This window comes from Botryllus schlosseri, chromosome 9, assembly GCF_051294905.1.
Source record: "Botryllus schlosseri isolate E-star chromosome 9, Bs_hap1, whole genome shotgun sequence".
NCBI lineage: Eukaryota > Metazoa > Chordata > Ascidiacea > Stolidobranchia > Styelidae > Botryllus > Botryllus schlosseri.
This window is the reverse complement of record NC_137244.1, coordinates 5,039,275-5,064,801: the sequence shown is the minus strand read 5'-3', so window position 1 is coordinate 5,064,801 and position 25,527 is coordinate 5,039,275. Positions and strand designations below refer to the sequence as shown.

The window sequence follows — 25,527 nt, the reverse complement described above, 5'->3', positions numbered from 1 at the left end:
GTGCCCCGGATGACATTTATATTGTGGGGATCAGATTGGAAGGACATGATTATTGGTCACGCCAACCCACCGCTGCTATTGACAATGGATAGGCTACGTACCCTATGTTTCGGTAAGGGTCTTGCTTTGGTAGCACACTTCGTGTGGAGTCGCATGTTGGCCGAAACTGCATATATCTTTTGGTGTCTCGTGGCGCGGTAATGATTGGGACCGATATGCCTATACCTATAATTTATGCATGCTTCTTTCTTGAGCTGGAGGGTTATGCATTTCAAAATCAAGCTATCTAGAAACATTTTAGAGACATTCTAGCGTCATTCTAGAGACACTCGAAGAAAATTATAAAGTTCATTTAATCTCTCGAAAATACTCTCTGTTGATTTGCGAAATACTTTTGAGTGCCTTTCGAGCTCGCTCCCAACCCATTGGTGAGATTGGGGAGCAGCGGTTTCGAGCCTGGCAAGAATGCAAATCGTTGGGTGCGATAAATCGTCCCCTACAAAGGAGGAATGGGTGAATTGTGACGTAACAAATAAATGACGTATCATTTATAAAGAAAGCTGTAATCTCATTAGGCCTTTTCATCGCAACCTTATATTGTCTTCAATATATCTTCTGAGATTAGTTTCAAGAAGCAAAATAAGTGTAATCGTGAGTAATCGTGATTACTTTTCCAATGTAATCGTAATCGTAATCGACTACTTCCTGATTTTGCTGTAATCGTCATCGTAATCGTAATCGCGTGATTCCGAAGTAATCGTTATCGCAATCGATTACATTCATGCAGTAATCACCCCATGTCTGATGACAGGAGTTGAACTTGGATTTAGACATGGGACGAAATGGATTCTGGATTTGAATATGGATTTAAAACTTCGGATTTGGATTGGATAAGGGGATAGAAATATTTATTCCGCTCTCTTCACAGTAGCAGATTATGAGTTGGGTGCGAACAGTTCGCAGCATTGACTCTGACACCATACTGCTTACGAAGAGTTCGCTAGCGTTGACAAACCACGATTAAGATCGATTAAATAGTATATTCATAACGGCCTCGACCTACGATTCGAATCGAATTCGAAACGATCCGTTTTCGAATCGTAGGTCGAGGCCGTTCACAATTCCATTTGTGTGCCTTGGAATCAACTTTTATCAAAATACACCAACCAAAACTCTGTCAACAAAAGGAGTTCGTGTATCACCTAAAAATAGTACATTGAACGCTCTCTCATTCGAAATTTCTTGCTGGTGACGTCATATTTTGTGATACGATTGTTGATATACAATGTTCTTTCCAATTCTCTACTAGTTGCTGACGATTACCCCTGACGAGTGTCAGCCGAAAATATTCGGGTTCATTTCAATATGAATATACTATTTAATTGTATATTGAAGTTCTGTACCTCCACGAAGCTCTTCGATTAAGATCGAAGTCAAAACTTTTACCGACTTAAAATTGACTCGAAATCAGAAATTTTGAGATGAATTACTTTGACTCGATGGAAGTGCTCTAACATGGCTTGCTACTCGAACGTAGCGAATCGATTCTAACGCTGTATGACCGCATAGTTTATATATAGTTGAAAATTTATCTAACTACCAATCGTTTGTATTCCATTCCCAACCATATGTTGACGCGTGGTATACCAGCTGGCATCTTCGTGAGAGCGAAGTTGTACAACTCCGTTTGTTGTACACGATCATGAATTTCAGTCATTAGAGCTCTGTGTTTTGCGCATTCTACAATTGCCTGTTCATAACTCATATTCGCAGATGATGAAATATGAGTATTGAAACATTTTCCAGAGTGAAGCAGCCCTCCTCGTCTTCTGCAGTCATCTTCTGCAATGAAGAGAATATTCAAGCTCTTTATTGGTAATGTCGTCACAAAGATTGTTGGTACAATCGAGAGGAATTGGATTCAGTAGCACAGACTATATCATATATTTCGCTACACTGAATCAAGCTCATCCATCAGGCTAATGAAATGCGATCCTTCATATCCTTTCATTTAAATGTATTTGTGTTGTCGTTAGTCAGAGTCAGACCGTGACATTTTCAATCCTTTCTGATATCAGTAATTAAAAGTAGATTAGATCAAATTTTGTCATTGCTCCATCAAAAAAATAGGTTCACCGTTTTTCTGTGATAACGAGTTCTCTAAGGACTACATTTTCCAAAACATTATATGATACAACGAAAATAAAGAACAATGACAATAAAGGCAATGGTGTCTATTGTTTAGGATGCCTAGTAGCAATGTGAGAAAGTGACACGGCGCTCTTGTTGGTGCTCAGTAATTGGTATATAGTCAGTGCGAGTTCGATACATTCTCATCGGCCTTTCCCATTTGAGTGCAGAATGTCTTTATCGTCAAAGCCATTTTATATCGTAGAGTGGTTGTGATTTGAGCGGATGGGGAAGTTATGAATGTGCTGTAGATCAATATTTTGATACAGAAATAATTTCCAGCATTTAGAAATAGTCACCTAATACGTTATTACAAGTAGGATATTTTTCAGATGGATGTCAGAAGATCGTGGGCCACAAACAATGTCCATGCAGGCCAGCACCGTATCTTCCCGTTCCTACAAATTTGAATCCCGCGGTACAGATTCGAACCGCAGAGGGGACCATGGGACCATGTGAAGAAATGCGAATTTGGAATAGCATGCGTCTCACTATTGGAATTTTTATTTTCGTTAGGTCTAGTATAGACCTATACTTGTGGACGATTCCAATATCTTTTGAGTAGCGGTAATCTTTACCGGAGATCACGAAATAACGACATATTTCAAATTATTATAAACATGGCGAACCCGCGTAGAGCTAAAACGCGAGAACCTATCACCGATATTCTTAACCGTTGAGTTTCGAATACAAATTCATAAGCTCTACCGGGGAAGAAGATCAATTATACGCAATATATGCAAGTAACAATATTATTCACCAAATTAATAATAACCTCTAAAACAGTGGTTCCCCACCGGGGTCCGAGAAGCAATTTTAGGGGGTCCGCGACACCTCTCGACTTGCAAAATGATCGATAACTAGGACTGGGCAAAATCGAGTACCTGAGTGATTCGATTCGGGTGCATTGAGGACGCTTATGCCCGTTAAAGGTCCGTATATGATACGAAACACATCCGACAAAGCTCTCAACTTACTTTATCGGATTTGAGGTTATATAATATCAAACTAAACCGTCCAAATAGTCAGGATTGTTAGTGTTTCCAAGTAATTTCGATGCAACTTCAATGAAAGAGTGTCATGCATTTTTTCCAAATCCGCCTTCCGCCTTTGAGGTCCAACAATTACACCCTATATTGTATTAACTCAAGTGAGGAAACTTTTCGTGAATGTATTTGGACCGTACACTCTTTCTGATCAGAGCCTTTAAAAGAATTTTATGCGATCCAGTTTAATATTTAATGGTGGAAATACAACATTAGAGCAGTCGATAAGAGTAGGCTCTGAAACATTTTAAATTATGGTGTAACATGCTTACTCAATAGACACTATAGACCACTGGTTCTCAACCTTTTTGGACATGCGCCCCCCTTGGCGACGGTCAAAAATATTGCGCCCCCCTTGCACATATAGTCATGTAAAAAAGGGCACATCATCCAATAGTATACATATGGTAGGCCTATATCTTACGCGAATTTTGAATCCGCATTCCAGTTGTTGAGTCATGCCGTATTTTACATTTCTGACAAATTTCCCCCAAACTTGTTTGACAATACCAAAAAATATTGAACAATACTTCAATTTATTTCAAGGTGCAGTGAGACTAATCTTAATGTGAAAGCCGTGACTGTTTTTTGAATACCAAATGTTCAATTCTAGGATAGATGGCAGATAATGCGCATCTCATATCGAATTCAAAGTCGAGTTTGTTTCTTGATTTTGTCTTTATACTCACAAGAGTAGAAAAACCCTTTTCGCACAGGTAAGTGGATGAAAATGGAAGTATGCGTATATAGCCACACCGCCTACACTCTTGTAGATGTGGATATATTTCGCCCAGAACTCTGTAAGTGGTAGTGCTTCAAAGTCGTCTCTTGCAGTAGAATTGCATTTAAGATCCAAAAACTCCTCTTGCAAATAGTCCGGAAGAATGTCCACATTCAGACGATAGGGATTCCTTGTCATCTGCCATTCCGGAAGCTCGGTGTCATTCAAGTCTGGAAAATAGCGTTCGAATTCTTGTTTCAGAAGTTGAAGGTGATTCTCCACCTCGCCTTTGAGCTCGCCCTTCAGTTCAATTTGTTTTTTGTCAAGGATAGTGTCAAGATTGTAAAATGAAGCCGCATTTTCTTTTTGAATTCGACGATACCACAGCCCAAGTTTTTCTACGAAAGCGTGAATCGCATCATAGTCTCCTATGCGATTTGTATCCTTCCCTTGTAGGGAGAGATTTAAATAATTGACGGCTTGAAATATGTTCACAAATTAGGCCAACTGCGGTTGCAGCTTCTCGATGTAAATGACAGGAGCAGATCCTTTTTACCATGAGCTTCCAAAAATAGCTTCCGTTCTTCTCTCATTTCATAGATTCGAGCTAACATATTACCCTTTGACAACCACCAAACAGATGTATGAAACAGTAAAGTTTCATGATCGGAATTCATATCTTGACACAGTTTAGTAAACAATCTCGTATTGACTGCACTTGCTTTGACAAAGTTAACGACTCGAATGAATATTGCAAGATTATCCTTCATTGCAGCACGTAGAGTTCTGGAAGCAAGAGCCTCTCGGTGAATCACGCAGTGCGATCCTACCGCATTTGCGCTTCTTTGCTGTATCCTGGCGATGAATCCACTTCGCGATCCAATCCTTGCAGGGGCACCGTCAGTGCAGACGCCAACAAGTTTCTCCCATTTCATATCATTGTTATCAAAAACTGTGGCGACAAGTTCGAATATATCTTCTGATTTAGTAGTCGTTTCTAAGGGTTTGCAAAATAATAGGTCTTCTTCAATGGAAGTAGGCCCAACAAAGCGAACATGGACCATCAACTGAGACAATTGGGCAACATCAGTCGTCTCATCACACTGAATGGCAAAATAAGGTGATGCGTGAATCTTATCTATACCTTTACACTCAATATCCTCTGCGAGCTCATCGATGCGTCTTTTAGTGGTAATATTAGAAAGAGAAATCGCCAATACTATGGGGTTTCTTCTCTAGAGCTATCATGTAAGCAATTACGAAAGACGCTCCAAAGACTTCAGCGGTCCGTGGACATATTAGCATGCGACACAATAGCAAGCGACACTTGAGCATGCGACACTGGAGCATAGCGACTTTTGGTCATGGCGACTCGTGGGCATGTAGACACTTCAACACAGGGACATATTAACATGAGGACATATTAGCATGGGGACACATAAGTATAGGGAGACACGAGCATGGATACACGTGAGCATAGGGACACATCAACATGGTGACAATTTATTAAGTGCCCCTTGAGCATAGTGACACATGAGCATGCGATACATGAGCCTTGACGACACATGAGCATGGGTACACAAGAGCATGGGCACACATGCGCATATGGACACATGAACATGGGGACATAAGAGCAAAGGTCCACGTGAGCATTGGGTCATGTACGCATGCGACACTTGAGCATACGACACGTCTACATGCAGACACTTGAGCGTGCGACACGTGGCTATGCAGACACTTGAGCCTGCGACACTTGAGCATGCGACCCTTTAGCATGCGACCCTTGAGCATGGGACAGTTGAGCATGCGACAGTTGAGCATGCGACACTTGAGCATGCGACACTTGAGCATGCGACACTTGAGCATGCGACACTAGAGCATGCGACACTTGAGCATGCGACACTTGGGCATGTGGTCACGCTACACTTGGGCATGCAGCACCTGAGCATGCGACACTTGGGCATGTGGTCATGCTACACTTGGGCATGCGACACTTGAGCATGCGACATTTTTGCATGCGACATTTGGGCATGCGACACTTGCGCAATGCGACACTTGAGCATGTGACCATATATTAGCGCGTAACCTATTTGATTGCCGCGCGAGGAAAGTGGCAAATTGATTGAGTGGGTGGGTGGGTGCATGGTCTGTGACTATATAGATTTGTCTGAAAAGCTCTAAAGATGGGGGTTAAGCGATAAAGGTTGTCATTGCTCCACATATATTGAAATCGTTTACACCAGGCGAACTAAAAAGATATATCCTTTCGTGAGACGAAAGCAATTCCAAATTCGCAATTCGACACGGGACTTATTATTTTTATTTGTGGGTCTCAATTTATACGTGAGGCTCAAGCTGCGAGCGCTGGTCTTTTCGGCGCCTGGACAGTGGTCATATCAATGTTGAACATTTTGGTCAACATGTGGCGGTTATTTTATTTCAAGGTTTTATCGCCGTCAGTACCTACAAGGAGTCGCGTATTGCCCGAAACGTGGGTCTCGTGGTGTGAAAATGCCAAACGCCGAAATGCCAGTTCATGAAATAGTCGCGCGTTTGTCAAATGTCACGCGTGCCGGGGGTTGCCAACCCCTGGCCCGTATTCAAGAAACCTTACTCATTGCTCAAACTCATTTTGCGTCAACATTGCGTAAGAAGCGGTATTCAGAAAGCGAAACGAGAGAAGAGTTTGAGTTCGACTGGAGTTGAACTTGGCGCTCTTTCGAGTTGTACTTTTGTGGTTATGGTATTCAATGACGATCTGAGGTTGCAGTCGATCTCGAAATACGGCGTTTGAGCAAGCGTTTTCCGAGTCAAGCCGTGGGCAGACTCAAGGCCTTACTCATTCCCTTTTTTACGGTTTGGCACTGAATATATTGCGGAAATTGCGCTGTGAGCATGTTTGGTGCCTGCATTCACAATTTCAACTGTAATATATTGCACCGTTATAAGAAGGAAATCATGTTCTAGCGCCGTATGGCTTCATCGTTGGCTGCGTAGGCTATTCCCAAATCGGCGGACATTTTTCACCAGAAAGGTTTCCGATGGATTCGCAAAATCGGTTCATTCCTCACAACGCTCTGTTTTATCACTTAATATAAAACGTAGCATCAGGATATGTACAAACGAATGGAGGATGACTGTTTCTGAAAAACCACACACAAGCTGTTGTCTATAATAGAGATCCTCCAATCCTAACAAGAACCGAATCTTCGGCGATGCGGACAAATGCAATACACGAATGTAGACCTGGCGCTTTATGAATGTACGCAATGTTAGATCATCGCAATACAGTTGATAAAACCGTCCGTCCCTGTGTATGACGGAAATATCAACAACGCGGTACCAATACCCATCATCAGTAATCCAATAAATAGCTTGTGCTTATGCCTGAAAACTTCAGGATGAAGTCTGGTGTTTCATTATTTGAAAATATTTGCTTTGGCTACTACAGTATGTCAAATAGTCATATTATTGAGCGGTGTTATTTCATCTATACATCCAGCGTATACTTCTAATATAATGTGTTGACGTAATTGAAGGCAATATTAGGCAACCAACGGTTGCCCGACATATGAGCATGCGACACAATGCAAAACCACAATTGAGCATGCGACGCTACGGCATGAGGACACACCATTCATTTTCTCAAATGAAACTTTCTTGCTTCGGAAAAAAGATAGAGGCTTCATTTGATGGGCAGAATGTTTATTCTCGAGATGACGCTGCAGAAGAGTTGGTCTCAACGCATCGTTGCTCAGCTTTTGAAAACTTATCACGCATTGCGGCACAACTTCGCCATTTACAATCGTCTCTATGAATCCAAATTTCAGATAATCTTCGACATACTTTCTCTTTTTACCACTCATACTAGTTCAAGCGAATTGACGATGCCGATTAAAATTCACGCCCACGCTGCTGCCTACAATAACAATATTACAACATCGATAGGAACCCAAACCTCGGCGACACAGGTGCAGACAATGTGGCACCTGATTCGACAATTTCATTGTGACATCATCGTGCAATAGACAACGATATATGATCATTAGGGCGGTTTTTTTTTGACATGTCAAAATTTGTCAAAATTTTGTCAAAATTGTAGCGTTAGGTCAAAATTTGTCAAAATTTTTCATAAAGTCAAAAAAATTTGGACGTCTGCATTTTGTTTGTATTGCAGATTTTGCACTGTCGGTGAACTTACAATTTCATATTTTACCGCTTTTAGCCTATTTTATAGGCCTACCGTTGTAAACGGCTAATCGTCTGCCCATTGTGAATCCTAAACGGTCAAATAAAACAAATAATAGGTGGACATGGTGTTATGGTCAACGTAACGCAATATCCTAAATCAGCGGTTCCCAACCTTTTTCGTCTCGTACCCCCCTTGGCCGATATTTGAGCTGAAATCCCCCACCCCCCCTATGAAAAAGTTGCCTGTGACTAATAAAATTTGCTTTTTAACGCACAACCATGTGTTGACTGAGCAATTAATTGCCAAACATATTCAGATATGTCCGAACTATGGCAAATCTGGACCGCACTAACCTTCGGTAAGGTACAGTCAAATTTGACCTGTTTTTGACCGATCGGGTAGCCGCTGACGAAAAATAAATCACCAAAATCGCTTGCTATGGACTTGAGTTGAATCGATGAATTTGGTATGGTATGTTTTTCGCATTAGCTCATATGTTGGCTTAAAAAGTTAAACAATTTCACTAGCGGCCTTGTGCTGAATTCGGCTTGACGTTTTCCTGCTTAGTAGCAATTTGGTCGAGAGGCTGTCGCGGACCCAACGAAATCGTCTCGTGAGCCTCACTTTATCATGGGGTGTAATAGCTACGGAAGGCATTTGAACATATACCTAGGTTGAAAAAATGTAAAGAATTAATTTCTACTTAAAAGTTCTATACCATAAAAATCTAAAAACATTGTGAAGCCAGTGTATCTTCCGATACAATGCCAAAACCAGATTCCCCCCTAAAAATTTCAAAATTCCTCCCAAGGGGGAAATTCCCCCCCGGTTGGGAACCACTGTCCTAAATGAAGAAAGACTTTTAGCGCATCGCATCATTCTTACATTAAGAAGCGCATGATGAAAAATTGTGATGTAGACAACATTGTCAGAATGAAGCAACACGGTGTGTCACCAGCAACAGCAGTGTACGCACAACTTGAGTGTTGTCAGCCAACAACTCCTGCTGTAGAACGTCCTTGGCAAGCTTCATAGTAAGGACGTGCACTTTCTACCCAATAATGTAGGAGAGTATCTCTCGTTGTACTACAAAATATTTTAATTATTTCTACCATAATACATATTGTAACCACTGGAATTCTTCATAGGGCCAGATTTCGTTAAAATATTATTTTTTTTCATGTAAAAAGTTGCCTGTTTCTAAGCCAAAAACATTTTTTCAGGCCAAACTACTTCGTTAGGACAGTCAGTTCCAACCAGAAATGAAGATAAGTGGTACAATTTTAACATTATGTGGGAAAACACCTAATTTGCATACGTTAGGTCAAAATTTGGTCAAAATTCAGTTTTTTCAGGTCAAAAAAAGTCAAAATTTTGATTTTTTAGGTCAAAATTTTATTTTTTTTAGGTCAAAAAAAACCGCCCTAATGATCATGCGTTTGATGAATGGAAACCACGTAATACTGTTCATATAATCATCAATTCACATGTCTAGCGGAATGTTCAAAAGTACAGAACGTGTAACATTGTAACAGTAATCCCGATAAATCTTTGGATAGTGGTAGATGGGATCAAGTAACTTATGTTGATTATGTAAGAAGTTTCATTATTTCTAATATTTGTGATCTAGCGACTTATCCACAAAATGTTAATAAATTTTGGAGTCAGGTATGATGAGTCTGTAGGTTTGAAGATGATAACATTAATATGTGGTGATCGATATGTTATTAGTGCGAGATAAGGATATGCTGGTAGTGACCACATGGAGCACGGCGTCGTTCTGTCCTGCCATGCTAAATTTGATCAGTTTTGGAATTGAATTAAATTGTGTTGATTTAGAGTAGCCTAATTGAGGGCGAAAACGGGCAACCTATATTGCATCTAAGTCTGTCCTAGGCAGTGCAGCTCGCCAGCTACTAAAAAGAGCTGCCCAGCGCACCGAGCTTTAGGCTACTGCCAAAGCTATGAATCAATGAATGACTTACACGTGGGAATTGCTCTCTAAATCTCCAAAGAATTTCAAAAATTTGCTCAAACGAAGTTGAAATCAGCCTATACTCCGTTGAGCGCGTCTGCTAGAGTTTGTATTTGGAAAGCTTTCTTGAATACGAAATAAGTTTCATTTTCAACAATCGTCTTCTCAGAATGGTCGTGAAACACATGTTTAGTCACAATTTATACTGACTTTGTCAATTTCTCGCCCCCCCCCCCTGAGAGCCTCCCGATCCCCCCAAGGGAGGCGCGCCCCCAGGTTGAGAACCACTGCTCTATAGTAATACCATCGATACGCAATATATGTATAGGCCTACTTATTGTAACCTTCATTGTCTGCTGAGGTATTCTTCATCATTCTTGAATTCGAGTTCTGCTGAACTTGCATACTTCTGATTACTGCTTAAACAAAACATAGTTTAGTGCCACTGCTTCAACATTGCAAATAAGGTAGGCCACCTATTGGTGACATATAAACCTTAGACACCACTTCTAGGGGAAATTGTGTCGAAGATTTGCTTTGTTTTTATTAACTGCAAAGTCGTCACATATACCGACAGCAGCGAGTATCATAGTATCGACATGCTTCGATCCCTCAAATATTGCAAAAATGGTAGCCTACTCAATTTCTATCTATTTACTCGGCCGGACTGGATCAGAAGAAACATTAGATGTGTTTGTAATAAATCAGTTTCGGGCTAGCAGTTTGCACATTTAACGCCTTCATCCCAGCTGTCAATACTGGGATCATCCTTCCGGTTACAGTAGAAGCTGTACATATCTTGAAACGGTAACTGAAATATGAAAGGTGTCAAAACAATGGTGTAATATAGATATGCACAATATTTTTGTTGTGTTTCTCGCTCAAAACATGTTCATTTCAATAAGAGGGGGAAACGGCGGCTTTTTGCCCCCGGCTATGACAGCCTACGGCTAACTGCAACCGAAATAATTTCGATTATATAATAACTGGAAGTCTAATGCTGAAGTAACCAAGTATTCCGGCATGGTCATATGTCGCATGACGTTACAAATGGTGTGCAATTAACTTGATCTGCATGTGTATTTGGTATAGATTTACGATAATGCGGCAGGTCGTAATATTGTAACATGAAATAGCCCTGATCGCAATTATCAATTATCAACTCCATGTGGGCTGTGGAGTCGGAGTCAGAGTCGGTGGAGTCAAAGTTTGGCTAATTTTTCGCCCTATTGAGTCGGAGTCGGCGACGTGGAAACTATAGTGGCTGGAGTCCGAGTCGGAGTTTGTGAAAATGACCCTGACTCCGCCTCAGACTTCAACTTCTTTATTATGAAAACAATTGCTTTCAAAGGTATCTTCAAATGACTAATAATAACTAAAATAGGATTTTTATGTACCAACAATCACTGTTATTAGTAACGATATTGACAAAATTTGACATTATTTGCCAATTGCAATTCAGTTGCATGTAGGAATAAAATCGCAATATGCATCTTCCGATGCCGTCACAAATTGATGCAATTTTTAGAATTATACCATGATGCTGTGACAGTGTAAATACATCGGTTGGTTTTGTAAGATTGTGAAATTGATGCGAATATAACCAAACGGGGCTTCCCACTTGACAAAATATGAAATATTCGTAGTGTAGCTCAGCTACTTGGGTTGAACAAATGATTGGGGAAGAGTGCAAGTCGAATACTTGACTACGTGCATGTAAATCAAGGGTCGGCAACCTACGGCCCACGGGCTGGATCCTGCCCGCCAAGCGAAATCGTCCGGCCCGCGACATCATAATTAGTTATCACAAGAATACGGCCTGCCGTTTCATAATGAGTTTCAATCTGCAGTGCAGCACTGCTTGGAAAGAATGCGGCATATCTACGATATAAGTAGCCTACATGGTATTAGTCTACTGTTACGCCATAAAACGAAGGTGGTTGAAGTAGGAGATGAAGATTGTCTGTAGAGTAGACTACATTAGTAGGCTACTTATCAATCGGGTGTATCTCGCAACCGAAGGTGTACCATACTTTTTAAAGGGTTTACCACTCAGATGAGGAGTGACAATAAAGGTGTCCTTCCTCTGCTTGCTGGAATCAATCAATCGTTGAGTTATATTTTTGATCTGAACAAGTCATACACAATGTGCAATGCGATAAGACACAATGCGATGTCAAGAACAGATAGGAGGAGGTCGAACGACCCGCAGTTGCGATCCTATCATTCTAACATCCACCTCGGCCTAGAGTGCCCGATGTCACAGTTCTTTTCGATGTTGATCTTGTTGAAGCCGCGGCCCTTTCTACTAGTTCTTTCCATACCTAGCGAGTTCTTTCTTTCTTCTCTCGGGTCTTTTTCTGGGCTTTTTTGTCGTCGTAAGAACTACGACGGCGGGACAAGAGGAGCCCAGATAAACCTCCGAGGGAATCGAGCCGGGCCGCTAGATTGGTAGGCGCTTATCGTCACCACTATACGCTATGCCCCCCGCCAAAAACGATTGGAACATCTCAGACGCAATGACAAAATCTCAAAACTTACACTGTTTAATTATAAATAACTAGCCTCCGTAGGTTAGTTATTTATAGTTAAATTCACCAGAAGGCATTGTGCGCCAAGACAACAAACCTGAATAGTGTTTTGGCCACAATGATGAACTGTTTATATGATTTGGTCTCACAAACTGAATCACCAACATTTACGCCAGATAAATAAGAAGCAGAGAATTAATACGGCGATGTCCTGTATATCTGCTATGTTGGCGCATGTCGAGCAGCTATGCTTGCACGAGTGTACGTACCGAGAAATGAAATAGCAACTCTCCTCGAAAATATAAATATCGCCGACTCATAATCCTGTAATCGAAAATGGTTATCTAATCTTGCTTTCTTTGTACATTTAACGTCACATCTGAACAAATTAAATTTGCGACTTCGGGGGAAAACAGCTAAATAAATGAGATGTTGAGGCGCATTCGAAACAAATCTGCGACCCTGGGAATGTCAACAATACAAAGAAATTATGCTCACGTTCCTATACTGGAGGAGAGAAAACCTAGTAGCAACACGGCATTTGTAACTGTGATACGAAATTTAATTACTGAATATTCACCAGCTTTTCCTAAATTCCTTCTCTATAAAATAAATTACGACTATTCAGTACTCCGTTTAATGTGGACGCCAATACCATTTCCTGAAAATTTCAAATTGGCCGTTTTGAAATGCGATGCAGCTGAATTGAATGACAAATTTCATACAAAGAGCATATCGCTGCATGACTTTACAAAGAGTACCTTCTTGAAATTGGTCTTTATCCCAGCTTGACCAACAATGCAAAAGAAATTGCATCGATATTTGGTAGCCCATACGCATGTAAACAATAGTTTTCAACAATGAAATTCACGAAGAGCAAGCTAAGATCACTATTTCGGACGCCCATTTAAAATATGGTCAGATTCTTGCTTCATCTGACTTGTTACCAGAAGTTGAAAACCTTTCACAAAGCAAGCTGCGTCAATTGTCACATTTATTCTGCGTTGTTGAAGTGTAAATACATGTGTTTTGTTAATGGTATGATTGAGATTGCAGCAATGTAGGATAACATACCGAAGTGAGCATAAAATATAGTATTATGAAAAATTCCGGCCCGCGAAAAAGTTGTACACTCGAAATTTGGCCCGTGACTACCAAAAGGTTGCCGACCCCTGATGTAGATTATAGACGTATGCTATTTGACTACTTCCTAAATTTCGTTTCTGATTAATATTTATTAGCAGTGAGAGTGTGTAGTGCTTGTAATCAGAATAGTTTGTAATGAGAAAATTAGTACCACCACCATCAATCCCGCGTAACGTCTTCGTTGAGCTTTTACAGTCTGCGACCTGTTCTGTTGAGTTTAGCATTAACGATGTTATGTTTAGACAAGGGGTTCTCAAAGGGTAGGCCATGGCCCACTGGTGGGCCACAGGAGCATTTGAGGTGGGCCACAAAGCTATTTAGAAAATTTTGGAATTAATGTAAGTTTAGTTATATTTGTTATGTTAATCGCTAAAAATTTATTCATATTATCGAATTATACGTAGGCTATACGTAAGCTTTTCACCCGACTCTGATGAGACGTAGTGGCACGTATGGAGTCAGCATGTACAAGTCCAAAACGGGAGGGAGAAACGGTGGCTTTTCCAGCTGGCTATGGCAACCTACGACTAACAGCAACTAAAATAATTTCGAGTGTATAATAACTGGAAGGCTGGTATGCTGAATTAACCAAGTATTCCGGCAGGGGCTGGGGCATATGTCGTATGCCGTTGAAAGGGGTGTGCAATAAACTCGGAATGAAGTGTAATTGATGTATTGATTTACTGTAGGCTACTGAGGCAAGTCGTATTATTGTAAGATAAAAATAGCCATAATTGCAAATTATTAGCAACTTCTGGTGGAGGTATACCGCCCCACCGCAACGAATCGTAATGGATTGAGGATTTAGCAGAGCGCCCTAATATTTGGAGTTGGTTTAAAATGTCCGCGCTGATATCATTGTGCAATGTGCATAATGTAAGAGTCACATGAATTGATTGTATCATTGGATTGAATATTCTTACATCCTAACTTCAGTTGGTTTGGTACAAGATGTGCTATTGCATGCATATTAAAAAATCTTTCTCCACTTCTCTGTAGTACCCCCATTCACCGATGAATTGTTTGAAGCTGACCCAGAATGATTATGTTATTCCCCACAATAGTGGAACTAAAATCCCAATCACACAATGGATGAATGGATTTGATCATTTGTGTTACGCGATGCGAATGGAGCAGCGGACGATCATAATATACCCAGGGGTTTCAGCCAATGATCTAGCAAGGCCGTAACTGCTGCACCCATACCCCGATTGCGGGACCTCGAAGGGCCCCAAATTATTTCGTTGGTCGTTTGTTTGAGGATATTTATTCGACTTGAGAATTTTTGTCGCGCTTCGCGCGATTGAATAGGCCGAAAGGTCTACACTACATCTAAATATTATCAGTAAATTAAGAGAAAAATGCACATTAGGGTTGTTCAAAAAAAACTTTTTTTTCCAAATCTCACTCGCCTAGTGACTAAATCGTCAGGTTGTCCAAGAAAACGATGCACACCAAATTTGACTCAATTCCAACCAGTAACGGCCGTGCAATCTTGAATTGAAATTTTTAAATTATTATTAAAAATAAAAAAATAAAAATTCTCAAATTTTTCTGTCAACCCCATGAAATTGTTGAGCTGTCTTCAAAGACGATGCAAAACAAATTTGAGCCAATTCCGACTTGTAGAAGCGGAGTTATTGGAGTTTTTAGTTGCTAATTCTCGGATTATCCCTGATTGGTGGATAATCCGCGATTTATCAACGAAAAACTCACATAACTCCGCTTCTACTGGTCGGAATTGACTCGAATTTGTTTTGCATCGTCTTTGAAGACAGCTCAACAATTTCATGGGGTTGACAGAAAAATTTGAGAATTTTTATTTTTTTATTTTTAATAATAATTTAAAAATTTCAATTCAAGATTGCACGGCCGTTACTGGTTGGAATTGAGTCAAATTTGGTGTGCATCGTTTTCTTGGACAACCTGACGATTTAGTCAATAGGCGAGTGAGATTTGGAAAAAAAAGTTTTTTTTGAACAACCCTAATGCACATAGATAGATAGATAGTCTTTTATTCGTCACATCAATAAATAAAGAAGTATACGAAACAAATATTGCAGTATAGACTGGGAGACGACGAGGGGCCGTTAGGCCTTCAGAGTCAGTCGCCACCCATATTTTAGAGAAATAGCCATATCGATTCAGTCGATTACCACGCATTGAACAGGAATATGACTCCAAAATAAGAGGTGGGCCACAGCACATTTTCAAACCGGAAAATGGGCCACGGCCAATAAAGGGCTGAGAACCCATGGTTTAGACCAGTGGTTCTTAACCTTGCCCCCAGCGCCCCCCAGGGGGCGCTGGCGATCTTGAAGGGGGGCGGAAACGCTCAGGGGGCGATATGGGGGGCGCTAGGCTCAGGGGGGCGGTATGGGGGGCGCTGGAGAAAAATGGCTTCGCAGTAGATGATGTGGTGATAGGACATATCCCTAATGAGTATTCAGAGCAAATGAACACCGAAAACTTCGTTACATATGGCCTTCAAAATACATATAGGTTTAATTGTCCGTGGGCGCCTAAATGACTGACACCGAATGTTCCTGTCTTGGCAATCTGAACCCCAGAAGACGAATTCTATCTGGCAGGGAAAAATTATATGTCAGTGAAGAAATACCAATCTGAAATCGTGTGCGTCTTTTAGTTTAGTACGATTGGGCGACAGGGATATTCCTGTTGAGCGATATCCCCGTTGAGCGATTCTATATTTTTTGATATCGCAGACAGGGGGTCACGAAATAACATCATGCAACGAAGTCACACCAACGGGTTCGCCCGCCCGAATATATTAAATTATTAGTAACGGGCCCTACAGTTTCCAAGAAACCCCACAATGTTCGCTTTAAGTTTTGATGAGTCTGCGCACACTCAACAACTCACTGCGCTGACCCTTGGACAACAGTGCGTAACGACTAAAAAAAGGTAATAACTCCGGATTTGTTGTGCGCAACGTATATTTTCCGTGCGCAGAGACCGTGTCAGCACTGCGAACGTGCGCAGCTTAGAGGGAACATTGCACCTCACTCAGCTCTACCGGTAAATGTGTTTACGTGAGCAGAGAGAGGATAAAAATTGATCTCAAATTACATGCAATTCCCGATGATATTGACCAATTCAATCATTAATTAGTGAAATTTTTCGCACTTCGCGCGAATAGGCGAGAGTAGCTGCCTCAGTAAATGGACACCCAATGTAAATACCTAATAGGCTATCAGCAAATAGCGGACAGCCTAATAGGGGTCTGGGAGTGAAGTTCCCCGGAAGTTTGGTTTATCACGCGATTGGGGCCCAGGACCAACGTTTTTTGTTGGGGGGGGGGGGGCTGACGAAGTGCTGTTACGGCCCTGGTAACGAATAATTGTACCTGCGGGCACGCCCGAATATGTTTAATTATTAACTACGTGCCCTTTATTTTCCTATAAAACAGCTCACTCAGTGCTACTGGTAAATCTGATTACGTGGGCTGAGAGGATAAAAAGTTTATAGCGACTTATATATGTAATTACCACCTATTCATTCATGCATTATGGAAAATTTTGGTACCTATAGGGCGACCAGGCCACACAAACTTTGCTGACCATCAAAATCACGATATGGGGATCATGGGGGCGAAGCCCTCAGAAGTTCGGTTTATCACGCTATGGGTGCGCAAGGCAATCGTTTTTAGGGGGGTTAACGAAGTGCTGTTACGACCCTACCTCTTACTCATTGTCTTTATTACATACTTACAATATGAAGTTGTGGGGGGGGGGCGCTGGAGCACGATAATTTTTGAAAGGGGGCGCTGGAAGAAAAAAGGTTAAGAACCACTGGTTTAGACAAATAGACGGCGTAGCGATGGGAAGTCCCCTGGGACCTATTTTGGCTAACATTTTCGTAGGATATTATGAGGGCGAGCTTCTCTCCCAGCGTGAGTCCGTCAAACTACGGTTGTACCGCCGATATGTAGATGATACTTTTGTCATATTCAGGAATGAGTCGGAGTGTGATCAATTTCTCATTCGCTTAAACTCGCTTCACCCAGCCTTGCAATTCACAATTGAAAAAGAACGCAATAACTCACTATCATTTTTGGACGTCTTAGTCGAAAAGCACAATGCCAACAAATTTGAAACGTCTGTCTTCAGGAAACCGACATTCGCAGGCCAATACCTTCGTTGGAATTCATTTAGTCCTCGACGCGGAAAAATCAACCTCATAGGCACCCTCGTGCATAGAGCGTTGATGATATGTACGAGTAACAAACTGAGTTTCGAACTTGACAACATCCGCAAAAACTTACTTGATAACGGTTACCCTGAACACGTCATCAACCGCGACATAGAGAGGAAATTAAAGCAATTCAACGCGGAAAAGTCAACAGAGCCGAACGAACGAACAACCAAAGGTGTTTATATCCATCTACCTTGGATTGGTCCCATTTCCACCCGCTTTCAAAAACAATTGATTTCTGCGGTCAGTAAGTGTTACGACACAGTGAAAACCCATGTGATTTCTACGACTACACAACTGCTCCCTTCAACACGCAAAGACGTGCTCCCTGCACTTCAACAAAGTAATGTAGTGTACGAATATAAGGACCACTGTGATTGTGGCTACGTAGAAAGAACGTCAATGCGTCTTCAGGAATGCATAAACCAGCATGTCTCCAGATTTATCAGAACACGTGCATCAGGCTCGGTGAAAAGCTCACCCTTACCTCATCCGCTTAAGCTTGATGCTGACCGATCAAAGGCCATTAATTCTGCCATCGGCAAACATCTGTTCGATAATCCGATTTGTGCGAATAATTATCGAGACGACCGATTTCGCGTCGTTGGGAGGGGCCATTCTCACTTCCATTTGTGTACCTTGGAGTAGACTTTTATCAGAATACACCAACCTAAACTCTGACAACAAAACGAGTTCGTGTAACCTCTGAAAATAGTACATTGAACGCTCTCACATTCGAAATTTCATGCTGGTGACGTCATATTTTGTGATACGATTGTTGATATGCAATGTTCTTTCCAATTCTCTACTAGTTGCTAACGATTACCCCTGACGAGTGTCAGCCGAAAATATTCGGGTTTATTTCAATATGAATATACTATTCAAGAAAATTAGTAAGTTACATGTCTGTATCAGTTGCTGACTCATGAACAAGAGCTACACTTCGATTGTTTTATCTACATTTTAATTATACAGGATTGTATATATGTCATGTTTGAATGATTCATACATATTAGGATAGTAGAGAGTCGATGTTATAAAAACTTATAACACATGATAAAAAGGAAGGATATCTAGAAATGCATCCTTCCATGTTAATTGCATAGTGAATAATTCCAACGAACTCAACCGCAACGAATCGGATTACATTGAGAATTTAGCACACCACATTAATCTGTGGAGTAGGTTTAAAATGCCCGACCTTGAAATCATTGTACATAATGTAGGAGTCTTAGGAATTGTTTGCATCATATGATTGAATGTTCTGACATCTCAACTCACTGTGTACAAAACATAATAGGTACATTCTACGGCTGTATGTATATATTTGTGCAACTAATATATTTTCCATGTAAACTTCATATAACGGTTCCGCATTGGCGTTTTCGCTTCTGCAAATAACCACTTTTTGTTCATATTTATATCAAACTCTGAACTTAGTGTGCACTTTTTGCCTTCTTGAAATTGGATGTCACTTTTACCGACTTGTTACTAGTGGTAACTAGAGTGAAACCTCAGCACCGTACAGTCGAGTGGTTATAATGGGGCCTGTGAACATGGAAGTAGCCTATTTCTCGCAAAAAATCTCAACATTTGTTACAAATGTGCTGAAAACTATAAGAATTTTCAATGTACTCAGAATTCCTTCGCGGGCCAGATGAAATGGTTTGGCGCGCTGGATGCGTTGCGCGGGCTGTATGATGGATACCCCTGATCTAGAATAAGAGGTTGGTCACGGAACATTTTCAAACCGGATACTAGGCCACGACCAAAAAAGGTGATGAATTCCGGTCTTAGACGTTCAGTGGAGATGCATTTTTTATCCAAATAAGATTCTCCCGTATTTATGTTTCACATGATAATATATACCATTGCTTATTTTACACATGGGTACCGTATACCTTCAAGTCGTCCTCGAGGTGAGAAAACCAGGATCCACTGCTGTCAGAATTCACCTCAACTAGAACTATAAGATCTTCACTCACTTTCCATCATGTCTGAAACGTTTTGTTCCAGCTTCTGATTTGTCTTCGTCAGAAACGCAATCGATTGCCTCAACTCGAGAATTTCTGGTGATAGAAAACATCGCGCGTCTGCATGGATCGAATTAAGATTCCAGCGATCGGGGTTTGTGTCTAGCACGGTGGTTCTTAACCTTTTCAACTCCGGTGCCCATTTTAGAAAATTGGCGTGATCTGGAGCCTCCTTATTTCACAAGTGGTTCTCAACCTTTTGGACCCCGCGGCACCCTCTGAGAAGGAAAACTAGTTCACATTTCGATTACCACATGGCTGGGGATAGTGGAGTAACGTTACGTTTCGCCGCTGCAACACCGATTGGCTGCTGCAACACCGATTGGCTGCGGGTACAAATGCGACCGAGGCCGACTCAAGAATACCTTCCTGAGTGTTGGAGATTTATCTATACTCCTCCAAGCCATATCGCATGCGTAAGTGGATTTCTAAAAAGTTTGGAACAAAAGTTTGGTAATCCATGTGCTGGAAAATGACCATAGATGTCGAAATGCCACGAACGTTAAAAACAATGAGTATAGGTCCCCCTGAGTGCAAGATTTGACAAGACGAAGATTAAAAAAGAAATTCGGTAATCAAATTATACGTCATGTCCTTGTTCTACCCGATCCTGATGGTGGTGACTATAATAAGGTCACCACCTTCCGCCAGACCTCAACCGCACGACCAAATTGCCCAGAGGATGACCCTTTTTTACTTTTCCCCTTCCCAAATGCTACTCTTTATCGGTGAGTTAGCGTTCCACCGGAATTGACGGTATGAGGCCCCGGAAGTTTATCTGAGATTCTCTTCCCCCGTGTCGCTATACCATACATGTAAAAAAGGCCCAGAGAAACCCCCCATCAAAGAAGAATTCAATGAAGACAGGGAAAAGAGCAAAGAAGCAGAAAATAAGTTAGATCAAGATCGAATACCGTTATAGCGTGCATTGGGCTGAGAGGGTGCCAGATTTAGAGACCGTGGCCTACTTGGTCGATTCGAAATTATCTCATATCTTCGTTATATCACATTGTAAATTGTGTGTCAAGAGTCTATAAAAATAATAGAACCGCCGACTATGTCATACTCATAATTTGAATTCTCTAAGTCTTATTATACGTCAACCTTGTTTACTATGTTCTGTCGCGGCACCCCTATGCCATCCAATTGACAGACTAGTGTGCCGCGGCACACTGGTTGAGAACCACTATTTTAAGGGCTATACTAAAGACGATGGTATAGTCTTGTAGGGTGTGGACTTGACCGATGGAAGTATTACGCGTTTAAATCGCGCTCGATGACCACTCGACTAATAAACAATATAATAATTGTACCCACGAGTTTCGTCATCAACTTAAATTTGTTATCACTATTGTAACGTACGGGCTTATACCATTCGAGTTCCATGTACACACCCCGATTTCACATTTGCTTTGGGTGGTAGGCCTACGATAAAGTTTTTTTGCTTTGTGCGACTAGTAAATCAATTGAAAACGAGAGGAATATTTGCTCTGCATGCGTATTGCTAACATTGAATTTAGTTCGGTAAAATAGGGGGAATACTGTGCCTAGTTTTCATTAGTTCAACATGCATGCACCCAAAATACGGCATTCCATATTATATAACCTGCATGTGAGGTCATTTGAGTCATAACACTGGACAGAATCATTCATTGCCAGTAAGTAAGGAAATGTATTGACAATTTGATTTTGTGGCTCTCACATAAAAGGACTTTAGTTTATCATATTTGCCAGAATAATATAAAGTGTGTTTACCGTATAAAGGCATCTCACTCTTAAAAGTGGTACGGAGCCACTTTCCTAGATTTAGACACGCAGTGTGAGCTGCAAGATGCAGTTCCAATTGTCAAAACACCCTTATCTACCGCTATGGGACTGTGTTTAGTTTCGGGGTAATCGAAAATGTCCTCAGAGGATGCCTAAATGTCGTCCTTTTTACGAACATTTTTTATAGCTTTGACAGCTAGGCTAATGAGCAGGCAAAAGCAGAAAAATGGCATAAATGACGCGAAATGTGTATTGTCAACGTTCGAACGGGTCGTTCAGGAGTAGGACCAGAAAAATGACCTTTTTTCAGTCAACACCACAGTATTTCTCGAGAAAATCTTTGAGCCAGCACTTTTCTAGTCCGGTAGTGGAACTTTTTTGGTTTTTCCTCCTTTACGGATCCAAAAATATGGTAACCCTAGTTAAGCTATACTTTGCTATCTAAACGTACGCGAATGTAGTATAAATCATTTATTGTTGAAATGTATTGTTTAAGCTGTAGTTGTATTTCGAGAAAAATTCAGAGATTTCATGAATTTTGTAAAAGGGAAAAAATGCAACGAGAACTCAGGGATATATGGAACTGTAGATAAAAAGAAACCATCTGCTACGCAATTTTTATTTGGCGCTACCATAGCGTCCCAGCGCACCCCACATCGCACCCTAAGTGCTACCGCCCCTCGGGAGAGAGACGCTGGCGACAAGGTTAAGAACCACTGGTCTAGCATATTCACAAACAATTATGGGAATTAATGAGATGTGATTAGCGTTATGAAATTCCAAGAAATTGTAGCGCAGAACTATTTCACGTGAGACTGCATTTAAAATTTACGCGCAAATACCAATCTGAGTAGTTTGAGTTTACTCTCGATTGTTAAGATCGAAAACATGTCATAGCCTTCTCCACAACTCCACGCGTTGCAATAATAAACGAATTTTCCGATGTAGATCATGAACCCTGTATATCCAGAGACATCTCGTTCTTGAACAGTTCTGTTTTTGAGCGAATTCTCATATCAGTATGGTCAATTTTGATTGAGTAGGGCCTATCAAATCTTTTGCCAGAGCTTCTCTAAACTCAGAAAAACCGATATCGTGAAATTATTCCCGCTTTCAATTCTAACAGGTGAGTCAATTAGTTATATCGTCGTCCGTACGGGTAGTCATCCGAAATTCCCGCATATGAGGCTGTGAGATCGTTTGCTAGCGCGAAAAAGTTTGGGATATCACCCGCTTCACCTCAGTGGTAACACAGTGAAAGCAATTAAGCTAGGTCACCGTCGACGTATAACGAAAATTCTCAGGCGCTGTGTTTTAAATATGACGTGGTCTTACATAAGACATAAGACATAAGAGTGAATAAATTTTTGGCAGCAGTCATATTTTAAAAATACCACCGTATTCCTACGGGAACCAAAATATTTTCATGAAATCTACCATTGTTCTTCAGCTGCAGTAATATATCTGTGTGGCATTACGATAAATCTTCATCTCGCGGGTTGGCATCTATACCTTATACTAAATTTATGGCACGCATTTTTTTCACTTCATCACTCTCTCGACGCGAAAGATATCTAGCTGCAGCTAGAGTGCAATTGTGTAATATATCGTGCAAATTCTTCCAGCTGAAATTCGAATACGATAGATTTCTGGAGTAAAAAGCTGCTTCCACAGAACTTTTCGCACTTTTATCTTCAATTTAGAGTTCTTAACCTTGTCTCCAGTGCCCCCCAAGGGGCGATTAGAATTTTGAAGGGGGCAGAAACGCTCAGGGGGTGAAATGGGGGGCACTGGGGTCAAGGGGGCGGTATGGGGGGCGCTGAAGAAAAATAGCCTCGCAGTAGAGGGTGTACCAAGAAGATATGATTATATAGTGGAACAAGAGTTCTATACATCCACGAGTTCTCATTACAAACTGACATTCGACAAAATCTGTCAAATCACGTTTTTCGTTGCGCTCATCGCAAAATATCCACCGACCATGTTTCCATGAATGCAGTGGTTTATTTTAATTCATGTAAAATGAATTTGGCGCACTTTTGGATTCCCAATTCCCCGTTATAACACTCCCGTCGCGGTAGCTACTCGACACCTTCCTATCTCTTCATTGTATCGCAGATTTGTGGTGTTATGAAATGATGAAAATATTAATAAACTGATACTTATACTGATAGCTCGGATTATTTTACACAAAACTATTTGAACTAGGTATTTTACTCTGCAGCGCACTGCGTGTCGAAATCGAAAAGGCATCACTATAGGGTATACGGTACAACTTTTGAGAGTGATGTCCTTTGTACATTAAAAATGTTTTGAAGCTTTTTTGCAAAATTAATTAACAAAATATACTTGTGTTTGTGAGCTACAAAATGAAATCGTCAGAATATTTTTTCATCGCATCACAAAGGCTGATACTGCTTAGTGTTGTTACCCCCTTTCATGTTAGAGTGAAGAGCTTGGTGCAGAACTAAATTTAATGTGAGAAAATCTCTACCACATTCTCAGTTGATTCAGTAGTCACACAAGTAATAAAACAAAACGTAATGCAATTCACTTTCACGTATTGCCAATCGCAGAGGAGAATTCTCGATGTCAACATCGACCTCGATCCAAATACTATGAGCCCGTAGGCCTTACCCGTTGGTTGTCATAAAAACCGGGATTCAATCCCGAAATAGCACATACAATCATACTGTTAAGTAGTCGAGTGGTCTAATAGTGAAGTCCCAACCCGAAAACGGACTTCGACCACTTACCCATTGTTTTTACTGCAGTCCTTGATTAGGGGTTGGGGGTTGGGGGGTAGACTCAGGCAATTTCTGAAAGGGGACGCTGAAGAAAAACAGGTAAAGAACCACTGCTATACATCATCGTTCCTTTAAGGATATCCAAACGATGAGTATCACTTGGAAAGCTGATGACTGAAAAAAATGGTAATCACCGGCAATGAAGCCGTAATAGGCCGCGAGATAACAACTGGGAACCACTGGGCTAGGATTATATTCGCGATATGCCTGAAAGGACTATTCCCCGGCACTATATACGATGTTATTACAAGTCGGCTAATTGGTTGTACGCAGTTTCCTGTAAAACCTAGTGACCTATGAATGAATCCATATAAAATATTTGAACCTTTGAAAAGTTCCTCAGATAGGCGGGTAAGATTCGTGATTGAGTTTTCCAGTTCAGATTTCGTTTGTAGCAAATCCTGAGACGTTTGATTCTTGACAAGATCAATTCCTAAAAAAATCCATATATACCCTGGATGTCGCGTTCATCGGGTGGCAGAGTTATACCTCTCTCTACCGTTGTTATATCTTCGGTAAAGCTCATCAGAAGCCGGTAAAAAATTTCCGATCCTGCCGAGACATGGCTGCTGCTATCAGTAGTGGAGTGGGTCGTTCTTTTGCATGTTATCGGGAACTCACTCAGGTCGAGATTGTCAATCGACGGGACAGGATCCGGGTCACAGCTCCAAACATGACACCCAGGCCTAGCTTTGCATTTCAGCTCTTCATCTGAGGCTACCGATCCTAGACTAATTGCAAAGATTACTACTGGTATGGAATTATTCCATCCATACATTTTCGTGTATCTTTCGGAAACAAAGTATGAAGGATACAGACAACTATCTTCTAGCGAACTGTATCCCGCAATGCTGCAGTACGCAATATGCAGTTTTGCGTTTTATATTAGTCTTCACGTTTACTC

General features: G+C 41.0%; 1 protein-coding gene across 3 annotated transcripts in view; it reads right to left on the bottom strand.

The window, feature by feature from the left end:
- Window positions 1-25,527, bottom strand: part of LOC145446941 (uncharacterized) — a 30,722-nt gene extending 5,195 nt beyond the window's left edge. The window contains exons 1-5 of one of the 3 annotated variants that reach the window (XM_080325334.1): window positions 25,113-25,526; window positions 24,949-25,056; window positions 20,002-20,085; window positions 10,469-10,540; window positions 1,601-1,842 (exon numbers count right to left, since the gene is read on the bottom strand). In XM_080325334.1, the coding sequence (XP_080181460.1) occupies window positions 1,601-1,842; window positions 10,469-10,540; window positions 20,002-20,085; window positions 24,949-25,056; window positions 25,113-25,401 (795 nt within the window). In that variant the 5' untranslated portion in view covers window positions 25,402-25,526. Of the gene's footprint in view, window positions 1-1,600; window positions 1,843-10,468; window positions 10,541-20,001; window positions 20,086-24,948; window positions 25,057-25,112 lie in introns of all 3 variants that reach the window. The other 2 variants (XM_080325336.1, XM_080325337.1) reach the window with 2 other exon arrangements.